Source organism: Mauremys mutica, chromosome 13 (assembly GCF_020497125.1).
Source record: "Mauremys mutica isolate MM-2020 ecotype Southern chromosome 13, ASM2049712v1, whole genome shotgun sequence".
NCBI lineage: Eukaryota > Metazoa > Chordata > Testudines > Geoemydidae > Mauremys > Mauremys mutica.
In genome coordinates, this window is record NC_059084.1 from 11,136,021 (window position 1) to 11,160,444 (window position 24,424).

Genomic DNA, 24,424 nt, shown 5'->3' on the forward strand with positions numbered 1-24,424 from the left:
AGTCATACAAAACCATCAGCATTTTAAGTATTACACTGATTAAAGTTAAGGAGCCCTGTCACTCATGTTTCAATGGGGAGTAGCGTGTGCACAACTCATGGTTGTATCAGGCCCCAAACCATCAGGAGGGACAGAACTAGGTTTGGCTTCACCAACACCAAGGACCACTACCAAGAACGCAGTATTTGTCTTTTATAATGGTGTTCGTTAGGTAACTGAAATTTTAGCATTTTTTAAAATAGCAGTGACTGAATTTTGTAATCCTATCTCCCTTGGGATCAATGTCAGCCAACTTTGCAATGGCTCTTTAAAAACATATCTGCCTGTTTTAGCTGAGACTCCAGCTGTGGTAGTAAAATATAAACCAAGGAGAGACGTGTAGGCAGGTCCCTTTCCCAACCTGCTCTGAAAAGAGTCCACACACTATGTAGAATCCAAACTCATTCCCTTTTTGGGGTTTGGCTTCATTAACCAGACTTCAGTAATAAAGAAGTTGAGTTCAAACATTTTCCAAGACTTGGCTGCCTCTAGAATTCCTTCCTCAGGACTTCATCCCATGTTCTAGATCCACTTTCCCCAGAGCAGCTCCCACTCTCTTTTATATTGGTGGGGATAACAAGGTACCTGAATCAGCAAGTCAGCAAAAACCCACTTAAACTTTCCCAGAAGGATCAACATTTGCTAATAAGATGAAGTGTTGCAGACATCGCCAGCCTTTCTAAAATGGGCTAGACACCTTGTACTAGTTTTTAAAAACACTTGCATTTTTTAATTATTATACATCTTTCATGGCTTGGTAAATTCCTTAATCTTCCTAACACATATTTAGTACTATCACCTTGTATCTGAACTTACACCTGCACTGGACTGACATCAATTTACCTTACATCATTAAGGTCACACTTATTTCCTGCAATAGCTACAACAATGTTTGGAGGTCCATGTTGTCGAAGTTCTTTCACCCAGTTCTTTAATGTTGAGAAGGTTTCCTGGTATGGAGAAGGGAGACAGAATTAAGATTCAGAACTGGCCAAATAAAACATACATGAGTGTTTGTAGAACTATATTGCAAACCATCTCCTCTTACCTCTTTTGTGATGTCATAAACTATAATAGCTGCTGCTGAGCCTCGGTAGTACATTGGTGCTAAAGCACGGAACTGTAGGGAGAAACATCATATAGAATGGATTTAATACTCTGCCAAAGATCATGTGGCTCACTGACCAGTTAATCCAATTTTCACTGCTCTAGCATAGGAAACGAGTTTAGGTTAGTGGAAAATGTATCCCTAAATTTACAAAGAGACTGCCAGTAGGATATAAAAGCTTCACATGAAGCAATCTTAGCTGAAGGCTAGCCAGTGAACATTTTTGGGTGCTAGTAGTGCAAGATTACTATAATAAAATGGACTATAATAAAGCCATATGACGACAAAACTTGAGTTTAATCCAGATTAAAGCGAGTAAAGAAGTGGTTTAACTCCCAAAAGAAGGCAGAGAAGAACTAGAATTTAAACTTGTAAACCACTCTGTTTCTCCAAGACCACTCAGTGTTAAAGAATTGTTTTCTTGTTACTATTCAAGTTTCTGTTCCAAGCCTCAGCTTCAGGGATAGCAGGAATCTAGTACAAGTAAGAAGAGGGCTGCTTCTATTGAAGGTAGAGTATACTGCTGAATCTTATAGCAATGACTAATCTTTTGTGATAGAGAGGATTAAAAGAAAGGATATAATGGACAGGAGCAATACAGAATGTCAAAGGCATGAAGCAAAATTCTTGGACTTTATGTTATCTCAGTCTCTAGTTCATAGTCCTCAGAAGAGCCAGGTTGTAAAGGCCAAATTACAGAAAGAAGCCTGATAGTAGTTATGTGAGGTATGGGATGGGCTACCCCCATTAAAAAAAGATCTGTAGCTATACAGATATAGACAATACACAAAGGATATATGCCTAATTTTGAACACTGGAGGGAGAGGAAGGGTGGGGTGAATTGAATACATTTCTTCCTTTTCGAGATACTCATGTCCACAGAAGGAAAAATAAAAAGAACCAGTGTACATTATTACCAACCCAAAACATCCTGAGAATGGCTTAAAAGTGAGATTAACCCCCCTCCCCCCAAAACAAACACACACACTTGTGTTCTTTTTATTTACCGTTTGGTATTTAGGATTAATGTTTTCAAGCTTTTCCCCTTCAACCAAAAGAGTTGGGGGGGGGGGGGGGAGAGGAGTTAAGAAAGAATAAAAGCTGAGAAAGTCTCACAATCACCTGACCCCTGAAGCAAAGGATTTAGGATACACACTAACTATCATAAGACTTACAGGAAATCTAAGGACTTCGCAACACTGACAATTGCTACAAATCTGAATGAGCCTGCAGTACACAAATCAGGCCACTATCCTTGCATGAATGCTACTTGCTTTTTGACTCCATAAGAAACTGCAAAGGTTTAACACATGCTTGGCACTATAAAATAACTACTGTTTTAGATGCAGTGTTCAGAAATTCTGCTAAGGTAAGAAAAAACAACTCATCTAGCACTCTGAAGTGTCAGTGGAAGAACAGAATAATTAACTGACAGATGCAGTGTTTTGATGTATGGCTTTATATACACTATTTACTACTCTAAGAAATCTAGAGATATAAAAATCATGAAGACAACGTAGCTTTTCACAAGGACTTATTTGGTTATAATAAAATACTAGTTTTATTTTGGTTAATATAGTTCAGCTGAGAGCAGTTATAAACATCCTAAAAATCTCCTTTTTATAAAACAAAATTCCAGCCCATTTAGATTTGGCACAAAAATTCTTCTTTTGAGAATAAGCCTTTACACAAAGTGAACAGAATGAAAATAAATGTTTGAGAGGTGGGAAAGAGGAAATGTGGGATGCACACGACTCATCCAAAAAGTGTGTAATATACACCCCCCCCCCCAGCACTTAGAATGTAAAGGGAAACATATTTGATAAACCACTACTCAGACTATTTGACTACCTGGCTTTTTGATGTCTATTTATATTGGGAAAAATCCAGCTTTCACTTGCTGATCTTGTATTACTCATTTCCTGCCTGCTAACATTTTGATTTCTTTTCTCACCTAGGAATAGTCAGCAGTTAAAAAAACCAGTTTCCCTTTAACAAAACAGATGTTTCCAGAAACTACATTTTCTTTCAGCTGTCTGTTCAAAGAGTTCAGCTTTCTCGCACTGCAGCCCAACTCTGATTTGAGCTTTGACACAGAATTACCAGTGAGAGTCAATATAACACAAGAATTTGGCAGCATGGACAAAACTCATAGTGGTTGAAGGTAATTTCATACTAACTTTAGTCAATGAAAGAGAAATAGTTACTTCTGGAACTTGAGCAGAAGTGCCCCAAATGAAGTGTTAAATTTAAGTGAGATGTAATCCAAAAATCACAGCTTCCATCAGCATGAATACAGGAATGGAAACGGAGTAAATAAATATGGACCGGGGGAGAGGAGATGCCGGCTAGTCAACACCACACTAAATTAATGTTTTCTGCATTTGGGTTCCAAGACATCAGAACTTATTGGAAATACAGTTCTAGAATGAATAATTGAAGTAGAGAGTAGGGTGAAAGAAAGAAAGAAGAGGGAAAAATATCTTGACAGCAACTGGTGTGTTTTCATTTTTAAATACTAGGCCATTATTTGTAACAATGGAAGCAGACACTTGAGATATTTTAGTGCCTTACAATGCCAATTAAGGCATATTTTACAAGTAGTCAGTGATCCTCTAACTTACTGTTTAAATCTGATTAAAAAGTTAGAACTGGCAGTCAGTGGAAATACACCCAACCTGAATGAAACTGGTTTACAACAGAGATATGTTAGTTGCAGACAATCTGCATTTCTAAAGTCCTTGATTTTTATCCCTTCTTGTCAAATACAACAAATCAGGGATAAAGGAGAGGGAGATCTGTGGGAAATAAATTTACATCAGGTGAAAGATTGTGTTCTAGCTTAAAAATTAAGCTGTTGTTAATCAAGGTGTTTATAATGACAAGGAGTTGTGCAACTTGCTGAAAAAGAACTGCTCAATGATAAGCCTTGGAAGTGCATTGTTAAAATACAGCAAATGGTAAAACTAAAATATAGGGAACAGCAGATGATACTGGTTCATATGAACTCAATGGTTCACATGGACCACTGCATCTATGTTTTAACACTGTGTTCAAATCCTGATGGCTGAGGTCATATGTGGTTTGATGGCAGTTCTCAGTAAACCTGAGAAAGCCAATAATTTATCCAAACCTCAGTCACTACACACTTTGCAATTTCTGCTGAAGGCGGCCCAGGAACAGAAAACTGTCATGGAAGTTTCAGGGCAGGAGATTCACTGATAGAACTGACTAGCAGCTTTGATCAGTCCTTTCTGCAGTTGGTCCATCCCTAGCCAATGTTCTTAACCCTTCATTTTAAGGCACACTAAGTTCCTTGGCTGTACAAAGATTCTGCAGTTAGATTTTCTCCACACTAAGTTCTTGAAAGTTCATAGCCAGCTGTGTTAAAGTAAATACAAATTAGATCTTATCTGGCAGCCGTACAAATATTTTTGTAAAGAAAAAAACAAAACAAAAATAAAACAAACAGTACCGGTATTGGAAAACAGAAAAAAAAAAATGTTGCAACTATTCTTGTGTATGAGTAAGTCCTGGTTCTGTGATGCATTACATTATCACTATCTCTTTAATCCTTACAAGACTAGGTCTTTTGAGCCTCTAAGCATTGTCCAGATTAAGTACAGGTAGTATGTAAATGTAAGGAGAAGATGCACAAGTGATTAACAGTGTAGTTTATCATCATCAGAGTGATATTACAATCGCTGAAAACTTGATATAAAATCCAATACCACATTCAGGACTTGATATAAAGTCAAGTGTTGGATTAAAGAGCCCTACAAGTCACATGAAGTTATGATAAGGAAGTTTACTATGGTTTCTAGTGGCTACCCAATTTGATTGATGGGTAAGTGGAAAAAACAAAGAGCCCTGAGCTTGGTCAGTTTTTCTTTCCTGGGCCAACAGAATGTGGGGGCATCACATATGTTCCCTAATGCACAAGAGAGTTTTACTCTTACAGCAGAAGCCGCTACTGATAAATTGGGTTATTAGTAAGTAACTTGTGCTATGACATGGGAGTTTGTATTTGACTGAATTGCTATGAAGCATTAATGCTTCCACATTTAAAACAAAACTTTCAGTTTAAAAGGAAATATATATTATATATATATATATATATATATAAAAAGACACATTGCCCTGACTGATCACTTGGAAGGGTGGAAGTATTGTTTGTAAAGGAACTCTGCCTAACTCTAAACATACTGTCTGTGTGGGGCGGGAGGTGGGGGAAGGAAGAATGAGGATACATGGATGCAGGTGAGCTTGTAGATTCAGCAATAGCTGTCAGCAGCACTCTATAGTGGAGGCCTGGTGAAGGAACTAAGGTGACATTGGCATGCTCTTATGAAGTGTCAGAATCTTGTTCCTACATCACTGTAGTCTCAAGATGTATGTTTTCCCCCAAAATAACCCCTCACCCTCAAGATGTGGAGGGACAAGTCTACAGAATCAGCAGCTCTGAGTCAGAGGTGGGGCAGGAGGGGAGGACATCTTCATCTCTTCCACTTAGACAAAGTGTAACTACTTGCATGGAAAAAAGAAAAGGGCATTACTCCAAGGATAAGAATAGAAGAGAGGAAACATTCACTTCATACTAGCCGACAGCACCAATTGTCAGCCATTTACAGATATAATTCCTCACAGAATGTACTATGCTGAATCCGAAGTAGGGCATTCTCCCATTGCTTTCAAACAGGATTCAAATGAACAGAATGAAACTCTAATGCGTAATAGAAATCCTTTGCCAAACAGCTTCAGGCATGTTTATAAAACTTTATACATAATTGCAGCTTTTGTTGTTGCTGCCTGTAGTTCATGAGCAAGGTAAGTAGTATGCAGCACAAAGACATTTCCTCCAACTCCCTTTTTAATTTTAGTTTGTGTGCTTGTAAGTCTTGAATAAATATGTTGCATCTCCTCAAAGGTGTGTATGTTGCAGAAGCAGCCATCAAGTTCTTCTTCTGGAAAGACTGCCAGGTTAAAATTTGTATTTCAAATGAAAAACTTTCTGACACGAGCTTCTAACACAATCAGATTAGAAATGAAAATTAAAAAAAAAAATCAAGTTCATAAGATCGGCCATATGGGGTCAGACCAAAAGTCCATCTAGCCCAGTGTCCTGTCTCCCGTCAATGGACAATGCCAGGTGCCCCAGAGGGAACGAACAGAACAGGTAATCATCAAGTGATCCATTCCATCGCCTGTTCCTAGCTTCTGGCAAACAGAGACTAGAGACAACATCCCTGCCCATCCTGGCTAACAGTCATTGATGGACCTATCCTCCATGAATGTATCTAGTTCTTTTTTGAACCCTGGTATAGCCTTGGCCTTCACAACATCCTCTGGTAAGGAGTTCCACAGGTTGACTGTTTGTTGTGTGAAGAAATACTTCCTAAGGTTTGTTTTAAACCTGCTGCCTATTAACATCATTTGGTGGCCCCTAGTTCTTGTGTTGTTTGCTTCTTCTCATAACACTTCCTTATTTACTCTCTCCGTGATTTTATAGACCTCTATCATAACCCTCCTTAGTCGTCTCTTTTCTAAGCTGAAAAGTCTCAGTCTTATTAATCTCTCCTCACACGGCAGCCATTCCATACCCCTAATCATTTTTGTTGCCCTTTTCTGAGCCTTTTCCAATATATCTTTTTTCAGATGGGGTGACCACATCTGCACGCAGTATTCAAGATGTGGGCATACCATGGATTTAGAGAGAGGCAATTTGATATTTTCTGTCTTCTTATCTATCCCTTTCTTAATGATTCCCAACATTACATTTGCTTTTTGACTGCGGCTGCACATTGACTGGATGTTTTCAGAGAACTATCCACAATGACTCCAAGATCTCTTTCTTGAGTGGTAACAGCTAATTTAAACCTCATCATTTTATATGTATAATTGGGATTGTGTTTTTCAGTGTATATTACTTTGCATTTATCAACATTTAATTTCATCTGCTATTTTGTTGCCCAATCACCCAGTTTTGAGAGATCCTTTCGTAGCTCTTCGCAGTCTGCCTGGGACTTAACTATCTTGAGTAGTTTTGTATCATCTGCAAATTTTGCTACCTCACTGTTTACCCCTTTCTCCAGATCATTTATGAATATGTTAAATAGGACAGACTCCTGGGGGACACCACTATTTACCTCTCTCTGAAAACTGACAATTTATTCCTACCTTCTGTTTAACCAGTTACCAATCCTTGAGACACTCTTTCCGCTTATCCTATATTATTTCACCAATATTATTGTTTCAAATGCAGTATATAAACACCTAGGCCCCAATCCCGCAGACATATAAATGTCTGCATAATTTTACTCCCATAATTAGTTACAATATTGAAGGCAATGGGACTGCTCATATCAGTAAAGCTACACAAGTGCATACATTTGCAGAATCAGGACCTTAGCTTGTGCAATTGAACTGGGATGATCGGTGTTGCAGAGAAACATTCAAAGCCAAACAGAAATGCTTCTGTGAAGTAAAACTATTGCCAAAAAACACCACCTTGCAAGTCTGTTTTTGTGACAGACACTGTCCATTTGGTGAATATAACCTGTTTTTTTCTAATCCTCTTGATAGTTATAGCCCTCCTCTTATCTATATTCTCCTCAGTTGTACCTTTTCTAATTTGTCAATATCCTTCTCATAACAGTGTCTGAAATTGTGCTTACTATTCCAAATGAAGTCTCAGTAGACCTTTCCATTACTATAAAGATGTTACATAAATAGGGTATCTTCATATTTTCTAATAATTTATTTCCCTAGGGGAGCCAAATAACCAAGGTGAAAGATGAAATTTTGATGAAATAAGTTATCATGGGCTTGTCTCCAGTGTACTTTGAAAGAATCATGCGTGAAAACATACATTAACATGCATAATTTACAGAATTAGACCACACAAAAATCTTTACGAACTAAGGAGGAAAACAACAGCTCTACTTACTCGTTCCTGTCCAGCTGTATCCCAGATTAGGAATTTATGCAACTCATTTTGATACTGCACAGTCTTTGTCATAAAAGATGCTCTGAAAGATTTAGTGTAACATTACCAAAATGCAAAGAAAAATCTATTTCTAGCATAACTAGTTCATATCTCCAAATTTTTATATATAAAAGGTCAATATCTCCAATTAACTTTAATACCATAATTTTTCATAAAATAGGTCTTTTTTTAAAAAGTGAAGTGCTTTTTACTATATATAAAACTGATTAAGATCATCATACATAATGTTTGAAATTAATTACTGTGCAAAGGACCCAGACAAGGATGCTTGCACCAATTAAGTCAAACGTACACCACTTAAACAGTGGTGAACTTCATCCTAACAGAATACAGTACAAAGGATCAGAGAGGGGATTAGAAGCCTTGTAAATTTACACTCTCCTTTCTCTTAACTTTTCAGTTGAAGGTGAAGGGATGTAGGTTTTGTACTGCCACAGAGGCAGCTGGAGAGTGAGTGGTGGCATTCTTCACCCCCTCCTCCCACCCAAAAAGGAACACCACAACAAATTCACGAAAATACACATGAATATTAGAGGAGCTACTGAAAGGATACCGCATGGAACCTCTGCACTAGCCCTTGCTGGACTTATGTTGACAGGAAATTTGGCTGCCATCCCCATTCTGGGGAGTCCCACAGAGCAGAGACTGAGAGCAGATAAGTTAATGCTGACTTCCCACCAATATTTAATGGGTTTTGGGAGGTGAATAAGGCAGTGGCACATGCTGCCCCCAAACCCTCTCCCCATGAGTGTACCCTGAAACCTGCAGATCCCCTCCACTTTCAAAAGAAGGGCCATAAAATTTCCTCCTCTTCCAGCTCCCTAAATATATATAATTTTTCTGTGCAGGAGGATGGTAATGACGGGGCTTCAAGTGATTACCTTTTTAAAAAAAAAAAAATCTGCCATGACCCAATGCCAGGATTCTACAGGTGTCCTGCAAGAGTTGGATGACAACTCCAACACCTGCCATGGTTACTTCATAAGGGAAACAGTTCCCAGCTCTGCTTTAAGTGTTACTTATATCATCCACTCTTGGAAAAGAAACATTACACTGAATTTGGGTCTGCAGAATAAGTGTACAAGGTGCCGTAACTTTTTATTTTTTCGTGGCATGTGTATTTTATTAATGCTTTGAGAGCTCAAACAGTTTCTTTACATTAGTTTTTGTCTTTCAAAATACTGCATATTTACCAGGTAATTAACATAGGAGCTAGGGCCTCATAAAATGCCTTGTGGACTTCAATAGGTCACACAGCAACTGAAGTTGCCTGCTGAAGTATGCTATGGCATAAAGGCCTGTGTGAACGTATCAGACATTAGCTTTAAAAAAAAAAAAGTGCCAGATAGGGTGTGAATTTTTCAAGTTTGAGATGAAAACTAAGGCCTTGATCCTGCAATGAACTCTACACAGGATTCAGGACCTGCACAGAGCCCCACCGAAATTAGGAGTCCACCAACCCAAAGCCTATTACAGAAATGAAGCCAAAGGGTGAATGTCTTTAGCACAGGATGCAGTATTGGACACTAAAATTCAGTGACTCAGGCTTTAGAGTCCTCCTGGGCTCTAAGTATTGTCAGGTCATAGAAGCAGGACCGGCTCTAGGAACCATCAAAACAAGCAGGTGCTTGGGGCGGCACATTTCCAGGGGGCATCATTTTGGCCATCTTTTTTTTTTTTTTTTTTTTTTTTTTTTAAGCTCACTTCCTTCCCTCTCACAACCCTGCAGAAGCGGAACCATGGAGCAGCTGGGGATCCAGCATGGGAGCTGAGAACCCAGCGGACCCTGGGAGCTGTAGTCCCTTGCCTAGCTTCCTGCCTATAGAGCCAGCTCTGGAGCAGGGAAAGAACTAAATTTCCCAGCAATCCCTTGGCAGCTATCAACAGGAAAGGGAGGGGTAGAGAGTGAGGTAGCTGACCCATGCTGCGAGTTGAAAGGGGTGGCACTGTGAATGGGGAACAAGTGTGCCCAAGGAGTAAAAGGCTTTGCCTCAGATGTCCCCTTCAGAAGACTTCCCCAAACTGCATTAGGGATACTGGTGTGACCTCACCTTGCAGCCCACGAAGAAGGAACTGGGTGGACTAAATGGACAGTGCACCTCTGTATCTGAAGCCTAGCAAGGGAAGTACGTGGATCCCACTAGAATTTAAAATGAAAAGTAAGGGAGGGGAGGTGAGGCTCTGCTAGGGGACTACGGCAGCTTTAGATACAGTACCAGGCACGTAGGAGGATTTCTACTTCTGAGCCATGGAAGCAGAAATTGACTTTTCCTTTCCAGATTTAGCTAATATTCAGACAGGGAATCTAGCACCTGCCTTACAGATTTGAACACCCTCAAAATTCAGGAGTGCTCAAGCTCAATTTGGGCAGCTGTTACTTCATTTCTCCCAAATCAAATATACTGATCCACTGTAACTTGCTGTAGAAAAAGTAGGATAAGAAATGAAGAAGCAAGAAATGCTTCCCAGTGGTTTTTAGGACTGGAATTGCTATTTTCCAACAGCTATTGCCTTTTTTTTTTTTTTTTTAAGTTTTATTTGTTTAAAAGAAAGCCAGTGATATTGCATTGGGAAATTCCCCCATAGAAACAAAGAGTGGAACAAAAGAATAATAAAGGCATCTCGACTTTTCCTCATTTATGGAGCACAGTCTTATAATGTGCATCCAAATATCCTCCAATCACACAAGCTGAAAATTGTTCCACTTTACTGCAGCTCTGTAACCATATGGGAACCAATCCTGTCTGTGTTCTGTGCACATCCAAAATTCCTGCTGAATGACCCGCCCTGGGAGCGAGTTACCAGTGACCCAGGGCTGGGACAGCAGGAGGGTGCAGGTTGGGGGGAGAGCCCAGGGCTAGGACGGCAGGGGAGTGCGGGGAAGGAGGGAGCCCAGCGCTGGGGTGGCAGGGAGTGTGGGCTGGGGGGAGCCCAGGGCTGGGCTGGGGGGCAGCCAAAATTTTTTTTTGCTTGGGGCCGGCCCTGCATAGAAGTTATGACTATAAGCCCTTCATAATTTCAGTTACACATTAATGGCAGCTATAGAGTATATCAACACAGTTCAACAGTAAGGGAGCATAGTATAGTTAAGTTTAATGCATTTGTTTTTAAAGGAAAGCAGAAAGCTCTCAAGTTCTCCCTGGAGGTTAAAACCTCCCATCACCTCAGATGATTTAGCTAGAGTCTAACACAAAGACTGCAAGATTTTAAGTTTCCTTTAAACAAGCTGAACAAAAGGTTACAATGACCTTAATACGAGTTAATACCGAAGCACAAGGGTAAGAGAGCCAAACTTCAGTGGATTTAAACGTAACTAATTATGTACTTGAGCAAAGGATAAGGGAAAGTAGCATGTTAAAATAAAGTGTCTATTGTAGGCATTGTAAGCACTGCCACTTTCTTACATTATAACACTGCTGCACAACAAGAATGAGGTAAAGCGTGCAGACCATGAATATGATATCCATTAACTGATGATTGTTAGTGTGTATTTAAAGTGTGTGGATACACATTTTAATCCATCATTTGAAAAACAGTCATTTATACACTGTAGTTTAATGCACAAAGGGGGCACATTTAGGTTGCACAGTTAATTTTAATTTATTTCCTAACTTTAAAAATTTTTAAATCTAGGAAATTACACTAAAAAAAACAAACTGAAAAACACAAATTCTGTCAAGTGACATCATACTGACACCCACATGGTTCCAGGGCCGCCCAGAGGATTCAGGGGGCCTGGGGTCTTCGGTGGCGGGGGGCCCCCCGCTTTGGCGGCAATTTGGCGGCAGGGGGTCCTTCTGCTCCAGGACCCGCCGCCGAAGTGCCCCGAAGACCCGTGGCAGGGGCCCCCTGCCACCAAATTACCGCCGAAGACCCGGCACTTCAGCGGCGGGTCCCGCTTCAGTGATAATTTGGTGGCGGGGGGGGTGTCCTTCCAACCTGGGGCGGAAAGACCCCCCGCCACCAAAGACCTGGAGTGGAAGAAGCTCCGGGGGCCCGGGCCCCGCAAGAGTTTTCCAGGGCCCCCGAAGTGAGTGAAGGACCCCGCTCCAGGGCCCCTGAAAAACTCTTGTGGGGGCCCCTGCGGGGCCTGGGGCAAATTGCCCCACTTGCCCTTCCCTCTGGGTGGCCCTGCATGGTTCATTGGCCAGACTGGAACTGTTTGAGCTACTGGACAAACCTCTACCACTTGAGCTAAAAGACTAACTGAAAGCAGTAGTAGGTTGTCATACTGTATGTGGACCATAAAGGGGGAATGAGAGACAGTTCACCCTGGGTTTCACAAATATTTGCAGAGAGCAGAGGAATGGTGAAACTCAGGAATTTGAGATTCCATTCCAGGCTTTGGAGGGGAGCGTGGTCTAGCAAGCACAGACTCTTCTGCTCGTTTTGCTGTTTGGGGTACAGATACTTCTGCCTGTTTTGCCCAAGCTTGACCCCTTCCATCCTATACGTTCCAACCTGTCTCAGTCCTGTCTCTTTGTCCATGGGCTCTTCCCGCCTGAGCTTGCTGTCCGAGTCTTAGTTTCCCCTACTACTCCTAATCCCTCCCTCTCCTCACAGCCAGTACCAGTTCTGTCCCCTTCTGCTAACTCCCTCTCCCAAGTCTCCTTGCCCAGGCAGTTCAAGTTGTACTCTTCTGGCTCCTTGTCCAATCTGTCTTTTCCTTCTCTCCCACTGGCTACACATCCTAATCCACCCCCACTCCTAATTCTCCCCCTGCATCACAGCTCCTTGTCAGATCTATCGCCCCCTTTTCCTTCCCATGATGGATTCCTAGTCCCAGTCTCCTTGTCCGGCCAGACTCAGTCTTCCCACCCGCCCCAGTTTCTCATCTAACTAAGTGTCTTTTTCCCCCACCACCTCCTCCTAGTGCTCTGACTGAACACCTTTAAATAGCTCGCCCGTAATGAATATAGCTGCAGATAATGATTCTCAACTTTTTTTCATACCAACACAGCTTTTCCATACCCTCCTGCACCCACATCTAGCTGGGACTTCCCTGCTCCCACTCCATTTAGTAATATAAAAAGGGCAGAGCACTCACAACCCCTACGTGAAGAACCTCTGCGGTAGATTAATTAACAGATAAAAACTTGTAGTCCTTAAGTTTTATGACATAAAATGATATAGCTGTTGTTAATAAAAGAACAGGATTTCTAAACAGCATGACTGTATTTAATCCAAATTTCTGTACCATAATTAAAACACAGAAAAGGAAAACTAGATATTTCAAAGGAACGAAGGAAACACTTTTGATCTTTATTAGGAAGTGTTATTGCATTTACCCCATTTTGTTTGTTAAGGGAATATGCATTTTATATTAATCTAATTAAAGAAACAGCTGGGAAGGAGAAAAAGATGCAGTTTACAAAAATATTTGAGCCACCCTAGGAAAAAAAAAAATCTATGTGACTTTGTTTTTACATTACTGTTTAAAAACTCAAGCAGCCTGATGGTTACTGTACTCAGTTATTTTTGAAGTTCAAGAATGGTGTCTCAACATAAAGTGGACACAGATTTATGTTCTTCTGTTGATGAATGAGAAACAGATACTGATGTTTCCATCAGCAGTAGAACACACTTGTTTGTTCATAATCCAGAAATCCTAACAGGATATTTTAGTTAGGATTATTAATACAAAAAACAGGACAAGATTTTAAACCTGCCCTACAGTATAAAAATTGAAACTGCATTTAGCACTTAGCATTTAAGTCTTTAAGGGTATTTAGAAATCTCAGTCATTACAATGACACTGTAAGGCAGTTAAAGGGTGGATTTTTAAAACTACCTTATTTCCATGTGCGTTAGTTATGACTGGGTATTCAAAACCACGTATCTGTGTATACAAATGGAAGGTTATGTATATAACTGGTGATTTGCATGCAGTTTTTACTACATGCAGTTTTGCTGGTCAAGCCACAAATGACTGGCCTAAGGCTTCACAGCAAGTCAGTGTCAGTGCAAAGACTGAATTCAGGAGTTCCTGACTCCCACTTCAGCATTCAGAGCATGCATTTTTCTTGCATTGAAATGAAATTTGGATAGATTTAACTTCTGCTACTTCATGCAGAATGTGCTTCATATGGGACTCTTAGGGATTAAATGATATATTCCTCTATCTTATTTACAATTCAAATACATTTTATTTAGTGTCTTACCCTATCGTTGGGTTGATGTTAGGATCAAAGCTGTCTTCTACAAATCGCCACACAATACTTGATTTGCCTACACCAGTGTCCTGAAAAAGAACATAGCAGTTACACCAGTGAGAATTTAACCACCATAAACAGTTGGGAACATTTAGACCCCAATCCCGAAATAAGCGCCTCACGGAAAGACTGTCCCTAGTTCCTATAGAGAGCATCACTGAAGTCAATGGGGGTCCAGCCAAGTGGAACAACTCTTAGGATCAGTGTTTTAGGAATCAAAATATTTCAGTGCAGCAAAACTGAAAAACTGAAGGGCCATAAAATAATGTTTATGTTGAAAATAGGAGATAGCGCTGTTAAAGATACATTATCCCAAAACAGATATAAAAAGACATTTGATAACTTTGGATAAGACTTTAACAAAAAGCTATAATGTTCACCTCTTGAAACAGATTATTCTGTATGTTCCCCTCCTACCATACCTCCCCCACCAAAAAGTCTGCGTTAAGTGCTTGGTTTGAATTAGGGATATTCGTACAGGAGATCGAGAAAGAGCTGCTGCTTTATACCTCAACTGTTAAAGTGTACATCTGTAGCTGACTAAGGTAATTAATACATACAAATAGATCAAGGGTGTCACACGGTTACAAGCATTACAAATACATTTCAGCCTCTGAGTCATTGAGTCCCACCCTATTTAATGAAAGTCCTTAAACATCTTCTGAGACATACCTGAAACTAATTTTTTTTTTTTTATCTCACAGCCGCATGGAACAAGAGAGGAGGAGGAAGTCTAATTCTAAGGTGACAAATCACGTTCTAAACCACACCTTAGAAATTTAACACCAGGTTGTCTGTGTGTTTTGAATAGTAACTAAGACAACTCAGGCTTAATAAAAGAAAGAAACAAAAGGCATGCTTCAAATTGCATCTAAGTTAAGACGTCTGATTGCTCACATGCCTTTATTCAGGCTTCAGATGGCAATTTAGTTAACATAGCTGAACCACTTCACAATCTTTAGAATGATAGAATCAGATAATCTATACCCCACATTTAAAATTTTGAAAAAGAGTTTGTAACCTGTCCTTTAAATCGGCTTCGGTACCCAATGACTGGAAGTTAGCTAATGTAACGCCAATATTTAAAAAGGGCTGTAGGGGTGATCCCGGTAATTACAGACCAGTAAGTCTAACGTCGGTACCAGGCAAATTAGTCGAAACAATAGTTAAGAATAAAACACACAGAAAAACAGACACATAGAAAAACAAACTGTTGAGCAATAGTCAACATGGTTTCTGTAAAGGGAAATCGTGTCTTACTAATCTATTAGAGTTCTTTGAAGGGGTCAACAAACATGTGGACAAGGGGGATCCGGTGGACATAGTGTACTTAGATTTCCAGAAAGCCTTTGACAAGGTCCCTCACCAAAGGCTCTTACGTAAATTAAGCTGTCATGGGATAAAAAGGAAGGTCCTTTCATGGATTGAGAACTGGTTAAAAGACAGGGAACAAAGGGTAGGAATTAATGGTAAATTCTGAGAATGGAGAGGGGTAACTAGTGGTGTTCCCCAAGGGTCAGTCCTAGGACCAATCCTATTCAATTTATTCATAAATGATCTGGAGAAAGGGGTAAACAGTGAAGTGGCAAAGTTTGCAGATGATACTAAACTGCTCAAGATAGTTAAGACCAAAGCAGATTGTGAAGAACTCCAAAAAGATCTCACAAAACTAAGTGATTGGGCAACAAAATGGCAAATGAAATTTAATGTGGATAAATGTAAAGTAATGCACACTGGAAAAAATAACCCCAACTATACATACAATATGATGGGGGCTAATTTAGCTACAACGAGTCAGGAAAAAGATCTTGGAGTCATCGTGGATAGTTCTCTGAAGATGTCCACGCAGTGTGCAGAGGCGGTCAAAAAAGCAAACAGGATGTTAGGAATCATTAAAAAGGGGATAGAGAATAAGACTGAGAATATATTTGCCCTTGTATAAATCCATGGCACGCCCACATCTCGAATACTGTGTACAGATGTGGTCTCCTCACCTCAAAAAAGATATTCTAGCACTAGAAAAGCTTCAGAAAAGGGCAACTAAAATGATTAGGGGTTTGGAGAGGGTCCCATACGAGGAAAGATTAAAGAGGCTAGGACTCTTCAGCTTGGAAAAGAGAAGACTAAGGGAGGATATGATAGAGGTATATAAATCATGAGTGATGTTGAGAAAGTGGATAAGGAAAAGTTATTTTACTTATTCCCATAATACAAGAACTAGGGGTCACCAAATGAAATTAATAGGCAGCAGGTTTAAAACAAATAAAAGGAAGTTCTTCTTCACGCAGCGCACAGTCAACTTGTGGAACTCCTTACCTGAGGAGGTTGTGAAGGCTAGGACTATAACAATGTTTAAAAGGGAACTGGATAAATTCATGGTGGCTAAGTCCATGAACGGCTATTAGCTAGGATGGGTAAGAATGGTGTCCCTAGCCTCTGTTCGTCAGAGGATGGAGATGGATGGCAGGAGAGAGATCACTTGATCATTGCCTGTTAGATTCACTCCCTCTGGGGCATCTGGCATTGGCCACTGTCGGTAGACAGATACTGGGCTAGATGGACCTTTGGTCTGACCCGGTACGGCCGTTCTTATGTTCTTACCAAACCTAATATTAAGAAATGTCTGAATAAAACAAGAAGCTTGCTTTAATTGAAGCTTGCTTTCTGCAGAGTTTGCAGCCCAAATTTAAATATATTATTAAAACTAATGTTAAAAAATTATGTAATACACAGGTTAAGAAAAGAGTGTCTGTACATCTGGGTATAGAACTTAGATTATCCACAAATACCAAGTTTATTTTTAAAATCATAAGATGCTAATTATGCACTATATGTAATATAGCGCAGCACTAATTTGTACACAATTTAAGTTTGTGCTAATCCTCTCGAGGGTTCTCGCTTCTTTTTTGGGAGAGGAGAGGGGAATTCAAAAATATACTATACTTGTCACCTACATATTTTAGTGTTTAACAAATAACAATACAAGTCACAGAAAGTTACAAAGAAGAGAAAGGGAGATGAAAATAAGTAAGTTTCCTGGCTGAGACATTTAGAAGGGGAAATTTTCTTAGTTGCTCTCTTATTCCCCCTTTTCCTGCTCCATAAAGATTTCACAGGTAGAGTTTGATGTAAACAAAGGATAACATATTTAGCAAGCAAAATTAGGGAACATATACCAATTTTCCAGGGAAAGGGAACATGACTATCTAGAACCAGGAAATACATAGTCCCACCTGTCAAATTTCATTTGTTTAGGAGCAGACAGAACCCCCATTAGAGTGCCTCCAGGAAAAAGCTCCAATTGACTTCAATTGGATTTGGTTTGGAGGACCCTTGACTGGGAACACTAATTTTGGAGCTAAGAATTTTTAAAAACGTCTGTCTTTTGAGATGAAGATTTTGCCATATATATGTATCTATTTCTAAACAAGATTTAAAGTCTCACCTACATTTGTTTTGAAGTCTCCTTCACCCATTATCTAGTGTTTGGAGAGGGCTTTTGAAGCCTGAAAATGGCATTAAGAAGTGGCATAAATACAAGGGCTAAATATTATTCAAATGATCAAAACCTTGGACAGCATAAGTGGGGGTGGGAGCAGAGCAGTTTCAACACAGGACCATTTTTTAAGAGGGGAGCCTTGAAAATAAAAGTGTGCGTTATTTTGTGCCTCAGACACAGACAACACAAATTCTTCCTCGAGAGAAAGGCTTTACTAGCTGTTGTGGAGCGTCTCAGTGGAGCACACAAACAGACGCTGCAGAAATCAACACGAGCACTGGAAAGAGACCAAACTATCTTCTCACCGCAGGAAAAACACCGTCACAAACCACCTTCGCTTTAAAGCAGTTTTAAGGGCTCTCACGATCACAAATGGCAGAAATCCCCCCCTCACCTTTCATATGAATCCCTCTATGAGGGAACCCCACATCTCATCCCCTCCCTCCATTCACCAAACCCTATACAACAGACACCCCCTTCCTTATCACCCCAGATACACCCAGCAGCTCACTTACCCCCAGCAAGCAAACTTTCAGCTCCCTCAGAGCCATGGCCAGGGAGGCTGCTGCCTTAAAGAGAACCAGAGGCGCAGCCCAGCATCACCATAGCCCCCAACCTGAGCACACCCGCTGAGGAGCCCTCCTGGGCACAGGCAGCAGGGTCTGCCGAGGAGACAGAGGACTCCCCTCCCGCCACTGCTTACAAGTAACCCCCGCTTCTCAGGCGCCACACACCAGACGCCATCTTGGGCAGCCCATACGAGTCACCTGACTACCCCCCCTCCTTCAGGGCCACACTTTTTTAAAGGCTGTAATTTTCCTGTCTCCTGGGGCGCGCTGGGCGCTTGGGGGGCCACCTGCCTCCCGGGCAGCATTTGTTTATTAAATCTAGTGAGGGGGGGGGGCGTGGGGGTTCAGCCGGGGTCAGGCAGCGCAGGCAGCTCCGCCCTCTGCCCCCCCCGTCTCTTTTCCCCATGTCCATTCCAAGATGGCTGGTAAGCAGCTCTCGCTCCTCTCTTCCTGCTCCGTGTGGGGTGTGCGTGTGTGTTGGGGTGTGCGGGTGACTAACGCCAAACGGCCGGGTAACTTCGTGCGTGCCTCTTTCTTCCTCTGTCTCCTGTCTCTCCAGAGAGCCTTGTGAAACCAACCCCCCGTGTCTCTCTCTTTTGTTTTTGTTTGTAGGGATCCCTTTGTATTTTGTGGATTTGCAGGATGACTTAGATGATTGTGAGTAACTGTTTTTACTTGTTTTACTCATTCACCCACATGCTCCTTTTTGCACCGCCCCCCATCTCCCCCCCCACGCTTTCACCCGGGTTAGGGTGAAAGAAAGAGACTTGGGAGGCTTATTTTACTGATAGGTGAAAGGTCAGAGAGGGCTTGGGTTTTCTTATTTAACACACAGACGGTCTTGAATTTTCATGTTGCTGCTGGCAGAGGGGTCTCTAATGGAGTAATTTCTGTGCTTTATGCTACATTTTTAGGGCTCCTTATGCCACCTAACTGTTGTGGTTTGATTTTTTTTTTAATGCTTATTGACCCTGTAAAATCCTTTATCATAAGAAAGGAAAGGGGCTGGGGGCTTTAAAACGCTTTATAAAATGATAGGTTATTTTATTTTAAATTTCTCACTAAAACACACTGCAGAAAGCTGTGGGTACAGGAGGGATAGCATTAACCCTAAATGAAGGAGGCTTGTCAGGTCTCCATCCCATGAATCCAGATCTGAGTAATGGGAAAAGGGGATAAGTTAATTCAGAACTGTCATAACCTATGATACTTTGAATGAGAGATGTTTCTAAATTGTTTTTATAATTTTTGCATGTCTAATTGTAACCCCAAAATGTCAATCTTTCATCATACACAGAAGATATAAGGTATTTCTTCTTCAGTAAAACGCCTAGCACATATTTGGGTGTTGCAGAAATAATACTTTAAAAACTGAAATGCAGTTAATTGCCAGTGAAGGAGCCTACATTCAGGTCTGTGTTGTTTATAAAGTTGAGAGACTAAGTGGTCGAGGTAATATCTTTCTCTCTCACCATCAGAAGTTGGTCCAGTAACAAGCTTTCAATCTTATACTGAGCTTTTCTTCACGTCAGGTTTATAAAGTTGACATTAGTTCTCTTGCTTTGCAAAGAACGTTTCTAGCAGTAGGCCTAAGACAAGGACTTTTTGTTGTGATAATTTGAATGAGTGAGATTTTTAAATGATTAACTGAAACACACAGGACAACAATTTTTTACAAGATGGTTGTTTGTTTTGCATTTCTTATGCCATTGTGAGAGTTACAGTGATACAGAAAAAACATATGATCACTTTCTGTGATCTAGACTCAGTCTCAAGTGCTAGTGAAGGGTATTAGGGAGTTCAGTGTTCAACCTGTTACTGTAATACTCCTCCCTTCATCCAGTTTTCTACAAACTTCCTACTGAGGTCTGTCTCAATGAGGTTGCAGGTCTCATACATTCTCCCTTTAAAAAAAACAGGAGTACTTGTGGCACCTTAAAGACTAACAAATTTATTGTAGCATGAGCTTTCGTGAGCTAAAGCTCACTTCTTCGGATGCTACCCTTTAGCATCTCTCACTGTGACTTTTTAAAAAATGTGATTGTACTACTTTCCAGAACTGCCACTGATTTGTTTGTCAGGAAACTTCACTCATGGATTAATTTTGAGTCTGCTTTTAAAAACATCTCTACTAATGGCAGATTTTTACAGAATGCTTCAATGTGACATTTAAAATCTCCCTCCAAATTATTTGTACCCTCCCTTATTTAGGCCCTGATTATGCAGTGAGCTCTGCACAGCAGATTCTTGTGTCTGTGTAAAGCATTGTTGAAGGATTGGGTCCTCAGGTCCCAATCCTGCAAAGAGATGTGCATGTCAGAAGCTCCATTGTCAATAGGACAACTCACATACTTAAAAGTTGAGGACATACATGTCCGGCATACGTATGTATTTAGTGGCTTGAGGGCCACAGACTCTTAGAGTGTGTTTACATTGTAATAAAACATGGTGGTGGGGCTGTGTCAGCTGATTTGGAGTTGGGGGGGGGGGGGGCTCAAGCTGCGGGGCTATAAAATTGCAGTGTAGACATTCGGGTTGGGCTGGAGCCCCGGCTTTGGGACCCAGTGTGGTACTAACGGCACTTTGGATGGCAATTTGGGTTTATCATTTGAAAAAAATTGTGAGTGTTTTTAAAGTTGTTGCTTGTGAGGGACCTGTTCTGTATTGCTTAGACAATCCTGATTTTTGGGGGAGATGGCAGTTCAGAGACTGGGGTATAAAAATTGTCTTAAAGCTAATTGAAAATTATATGGAATCACCCTTTAAAGTGGCAAAATTTGGCAGGTCAGGATTTGTAGGGTTCTGCTTGTTTTTTCCCTCTTCAGTTCATACATTTGTCTCTCTGGGCTATTGGTTTTAAACAGAGACAGAGGGCTATTGCTTGCTAAGTTTGTGCCATGACCTCAAACAACACCAAGTACCTTTGTTGAGCAGAGGATTTAAATTGGGAGCAGATTGGCTAATACACTTCTGTGTGCCCACACTGGATTTGAAAGAAGCTTCTCAAAGCTCAGTACATCCCACCTTAAAGTTCCATTAATAACAAGGGGAGCCAAAGTAGCTGGATCTGCAGTTTAAACTCATTAGTAGAGTTGAAAATCTGTTGTTTTGCTTTTCTCTGCCACAATTAAAATAAATAAACCCCCTAATAATCCAACCAGAAAATAGTTTATTTATGTCTTGCCAACTAATTCTTTCCCCTTTGATCAGGGCCACCGGGGGCGGGGGCAAGTGGGGCAATTTGCCCCGGGCCCCGCAGGGGCCCCCACAAGAGTTTTTTGGGGCCCCTGGAGTGGGGTCCTTCACTTGCTCCGGGCCCCCAGAGCTTCTTCCGCTCCAGGTCTTCGGCGGCGGGGGGTCCTTCCGCCCCGGGACCCGCCGCCAAAGACCCCAGGCCCCCTGAATCCTCTGGGCGGCCCTGCCTTTGATTGGAAAGAGTGAAAGATCTCTGTCTGCCAGCTGAACTCGTCTGTTTTCAGTGCAAGCACAGTACAAGCAACAGTCCAAACCTCCCACAGTGTCCTGCCAATGTGCCTTGACTGACTTGGAGAGTACCATCTCCAGGGGTGAAAGGGCAGTTCATTCTCCATGGCCAGTGAGTCCTTGGCTTCTTTGCCAAGGCTATCAGCAGAAGTGTCATTTGTCCTGGTAACTTGACTAAAATAGTTTTATGATTGTAAGCCAACCTTCTGGCTTGGGGGATAAAGCTCAAGTTTGCCTCGTCTGGGCAATTTTTTTTTATTATTTTGCAGTTTTGAATCTAGAATGGTGATCCAATAATGGAAAAAGTGTGCTTTGTACATGTCTAATTAATTTTACATCAATCTATATGTACCACTATCAATTTCAGGTTGAAATAGATATAATGCAACATGTTGATTATCACTACTATGGCATGGGCAGAGCAAGAAAAATGTCCGACTTGAAGTATTGTTAATGACACCTATTTAGTTTTGAACTAGATCTTGAATTAAAAATGCAGTGTGAACTGCTCCTAGTTGGTGTGAAAGAGCACCTAGAATTAAGATGCAAAATCTGAGAACTCAGTGTGTTGTCTTGATAGTTTGTTTTTATTACAAAAGGACCCAGAAGCCGCAGTCTAGATTAATTGTGCTAGGTACTGTGATTAGTCTCAAAGGGCATGTCTAAACTGCAGTTGGGAGCTGGCTTCATACTGCAGGTAGATGGAAGCTTTTGCTCGAGCTAATAGCAATGTGGGCATGGTGGAACGGGTGACCGCTTGAGCTAGCCTAGCCACCTGAGTGCAAACCTGCCCAACCTTCTTGTTATGTACTTGGTTGGCTAGCTTGAGCCGCTGCCTGTGCCACTGTGACCACGCTGCTATTTATAATTCAGGTGCTCGAACAGAGCTAGCATGTATCTGTCTACCTGCATTGAGAAGCATGCTCCTAGCTGCAGTGTGGACATACCCTAAGGAAAAGGTTTCAGAGCATTTTTAAGCAACTCATTGCAATGAATCACTAAAACTAGATCTATGGTGTCTGAAGGAAAGAAAGTATTAAATAGTGGAGATATTGGTGAAGAGATGTAATGTGCTGCAACTAATTTTATTAAAACAATTAAACAAAAAGAGCCAGAAGAGCTCCTGGGAATTATGGAATGGGAAATTTCCCCTAAATTTCAGGGGAGCTGATGGAGAAACTAATTGTGGATAGTGGGATACTGCACTTGAATAAATATTAACTGAGGGTCAAACCAATACTGACTTTGTAAAATGCTTTTTAATTCCCCACTGTAAAAGCTGTCAAACCTGTATACAATTATTTAAGAAGATTAAAATAATAAATGAAGCTGATTATGTAGGTTTTTTTTTTAAAAAAAAACCCTCCTTTTGTAAGATTAAAGAAAATCTTGGTTAAGAAATGAAGTTTGATGGTGGATTTAAAAACTGAGTAGGTGAGAAAAATGTAGGGAATGACTGATCTTTGGTCTTTTGGCAGATTAATAGTTCCACAGGGGTGGGTATTGGTATTAATATATTTATTAGTGTTTGGGTGGGGGAAATGGGCGGTGAGATGGTGGCATTTGCTGATGTCATTAAATTGTTTGGATAGGAAAACCTATGGCAGGATATGAGATTTAAGTACCTTTGGGATAGTCACATGATATATTAAATTCAACTTCAGTAGTGCACATTGGCTACACTAGTAAAATTTCTTATACACTGATGGTTTCTGAACTTGTCCACCTGATCTTCTAAGTGGGAAAATATGGTAGACCTCTCAGTGGATAGTTTAATGGAACTGTGAGCCGTCTGTGTCAGCAATTGTGAAAGCATATTGGGTGCATTAGAAATAACAGTTCATGATTTTCTGTATTTTCTTTTACACGTGCTTATAATATATCCAGAGTATTGTGCGCACTTTTGATTTCCTCACTTTTGGAAAGAGAGTTGAGATTAAAATGGGCCAGAGAAGGTCAGTGAAGATGGTTAGAGCTATGGTGGAGTTTATTTTGTACGAGTTAAGAGGCTGCTAAAACTAGAATTACTTAACTCTTTACATTCAGTATATAACAAAAGTGGTGTGTTGTGTAGCCGATACAAGTCGTAAACCTGTGGACACTTACCTGTAGGCTGGTATTGTTTCTAAAATAATTAGTAATGCCACCTGCAAGAAGCAGAAATGGCTAGTTAAGTGGAAGTAAATTTTAGTTTCCAGGTTATAGGTCGCCTGTATACAGTACTATATCTCTGTGTGGCTATACTGCCCCTTCAACGGTCATATCTATAAAAGATAGTTGTGAAGTAGTCGGATGATTTAAATATCAAGAGAAAAAATGCTCAGACCCTTATTTAAAAAACTAAAAAAAACCCCCAATAAATATTAGCCTGCCTAGTTATGTCGTTGTGGGTGCATGTGTGGTAGCTGAATATGCATAAATAAAATTGAAAAATTGGGCCTTCACGTTAATCCCAGTTTTCTTCTGCTTTGCTTTGTGTGCATGATTCAGTTCTTACTCTAGTCTCTT

General features: G+C 40.7%; 2 protein-coding genes across 3 annotated transcripts in view; one reads left to right on the forward strand and one right to left on the reverse strand.

Moving 5' to 3' along the window:
- RAB22A (RAB22A, member RAS oncogene family) overlaps positions 1–18,731 on the reverse strand; it is a 32,264-nt gene extending 13,533 nt beyond the window's left edge. The window contains exons 1-5 of the mRNA XM_044985538.1: positions 18,380–18,731; positions 14,315–14,394; positions 8,094–8,175; positions 1,088–1,159; positions 883–989 (exon numbers count right to left, since the gene is read on the reverse strand). Coding sequence (XP_044841473.1) covers positions 883–989; positions 1,088–1,159; positions 8,094–8,175; positions 14,315–14,394; positions 18,380–18,415 — 377 coding nt within the window. The 5' untranslated portion in view covers positions 18,416–18,731. The remainder of the gene's footprint in view (positions 1–882; positions 990–1,087; positions 1,160–8,093; positions 8,176–14,314; positions 14,395–18,379) is intronic.
- A 51-nt stretch (positions 18,732–18,782) lies between these two features.
- Positions 18,783–24,424, forward strand: part of LOC123348132 (serine/threonine-protein phosphatase 4 regulatory subunit 1-like) — a 42,924-nt gene continuing 37,282 nt past the window's right edge. Inside the window, exons 1-2 of one of the 2 annotated variants that reach the window (XM_044985536.1) lie at positions 18,783–18,858; positions 19,046–19,090. In XM_044985536.1, the coding sequence (XP_044841471.1) occupies positions 18,852–18,858; positions 19,046–19,090 (52 nt within the window). In that variant the 5' untranslated portion in view covers positions 18,783–18,851. Of the gene's footprint in view, positions 18,859–18,890; positions 18,954–19,045; positions 19,091–24,424 lie in introns of those variants that run through there. The other variant, XM_044985537.1, reaches the window with a different exon arrangement.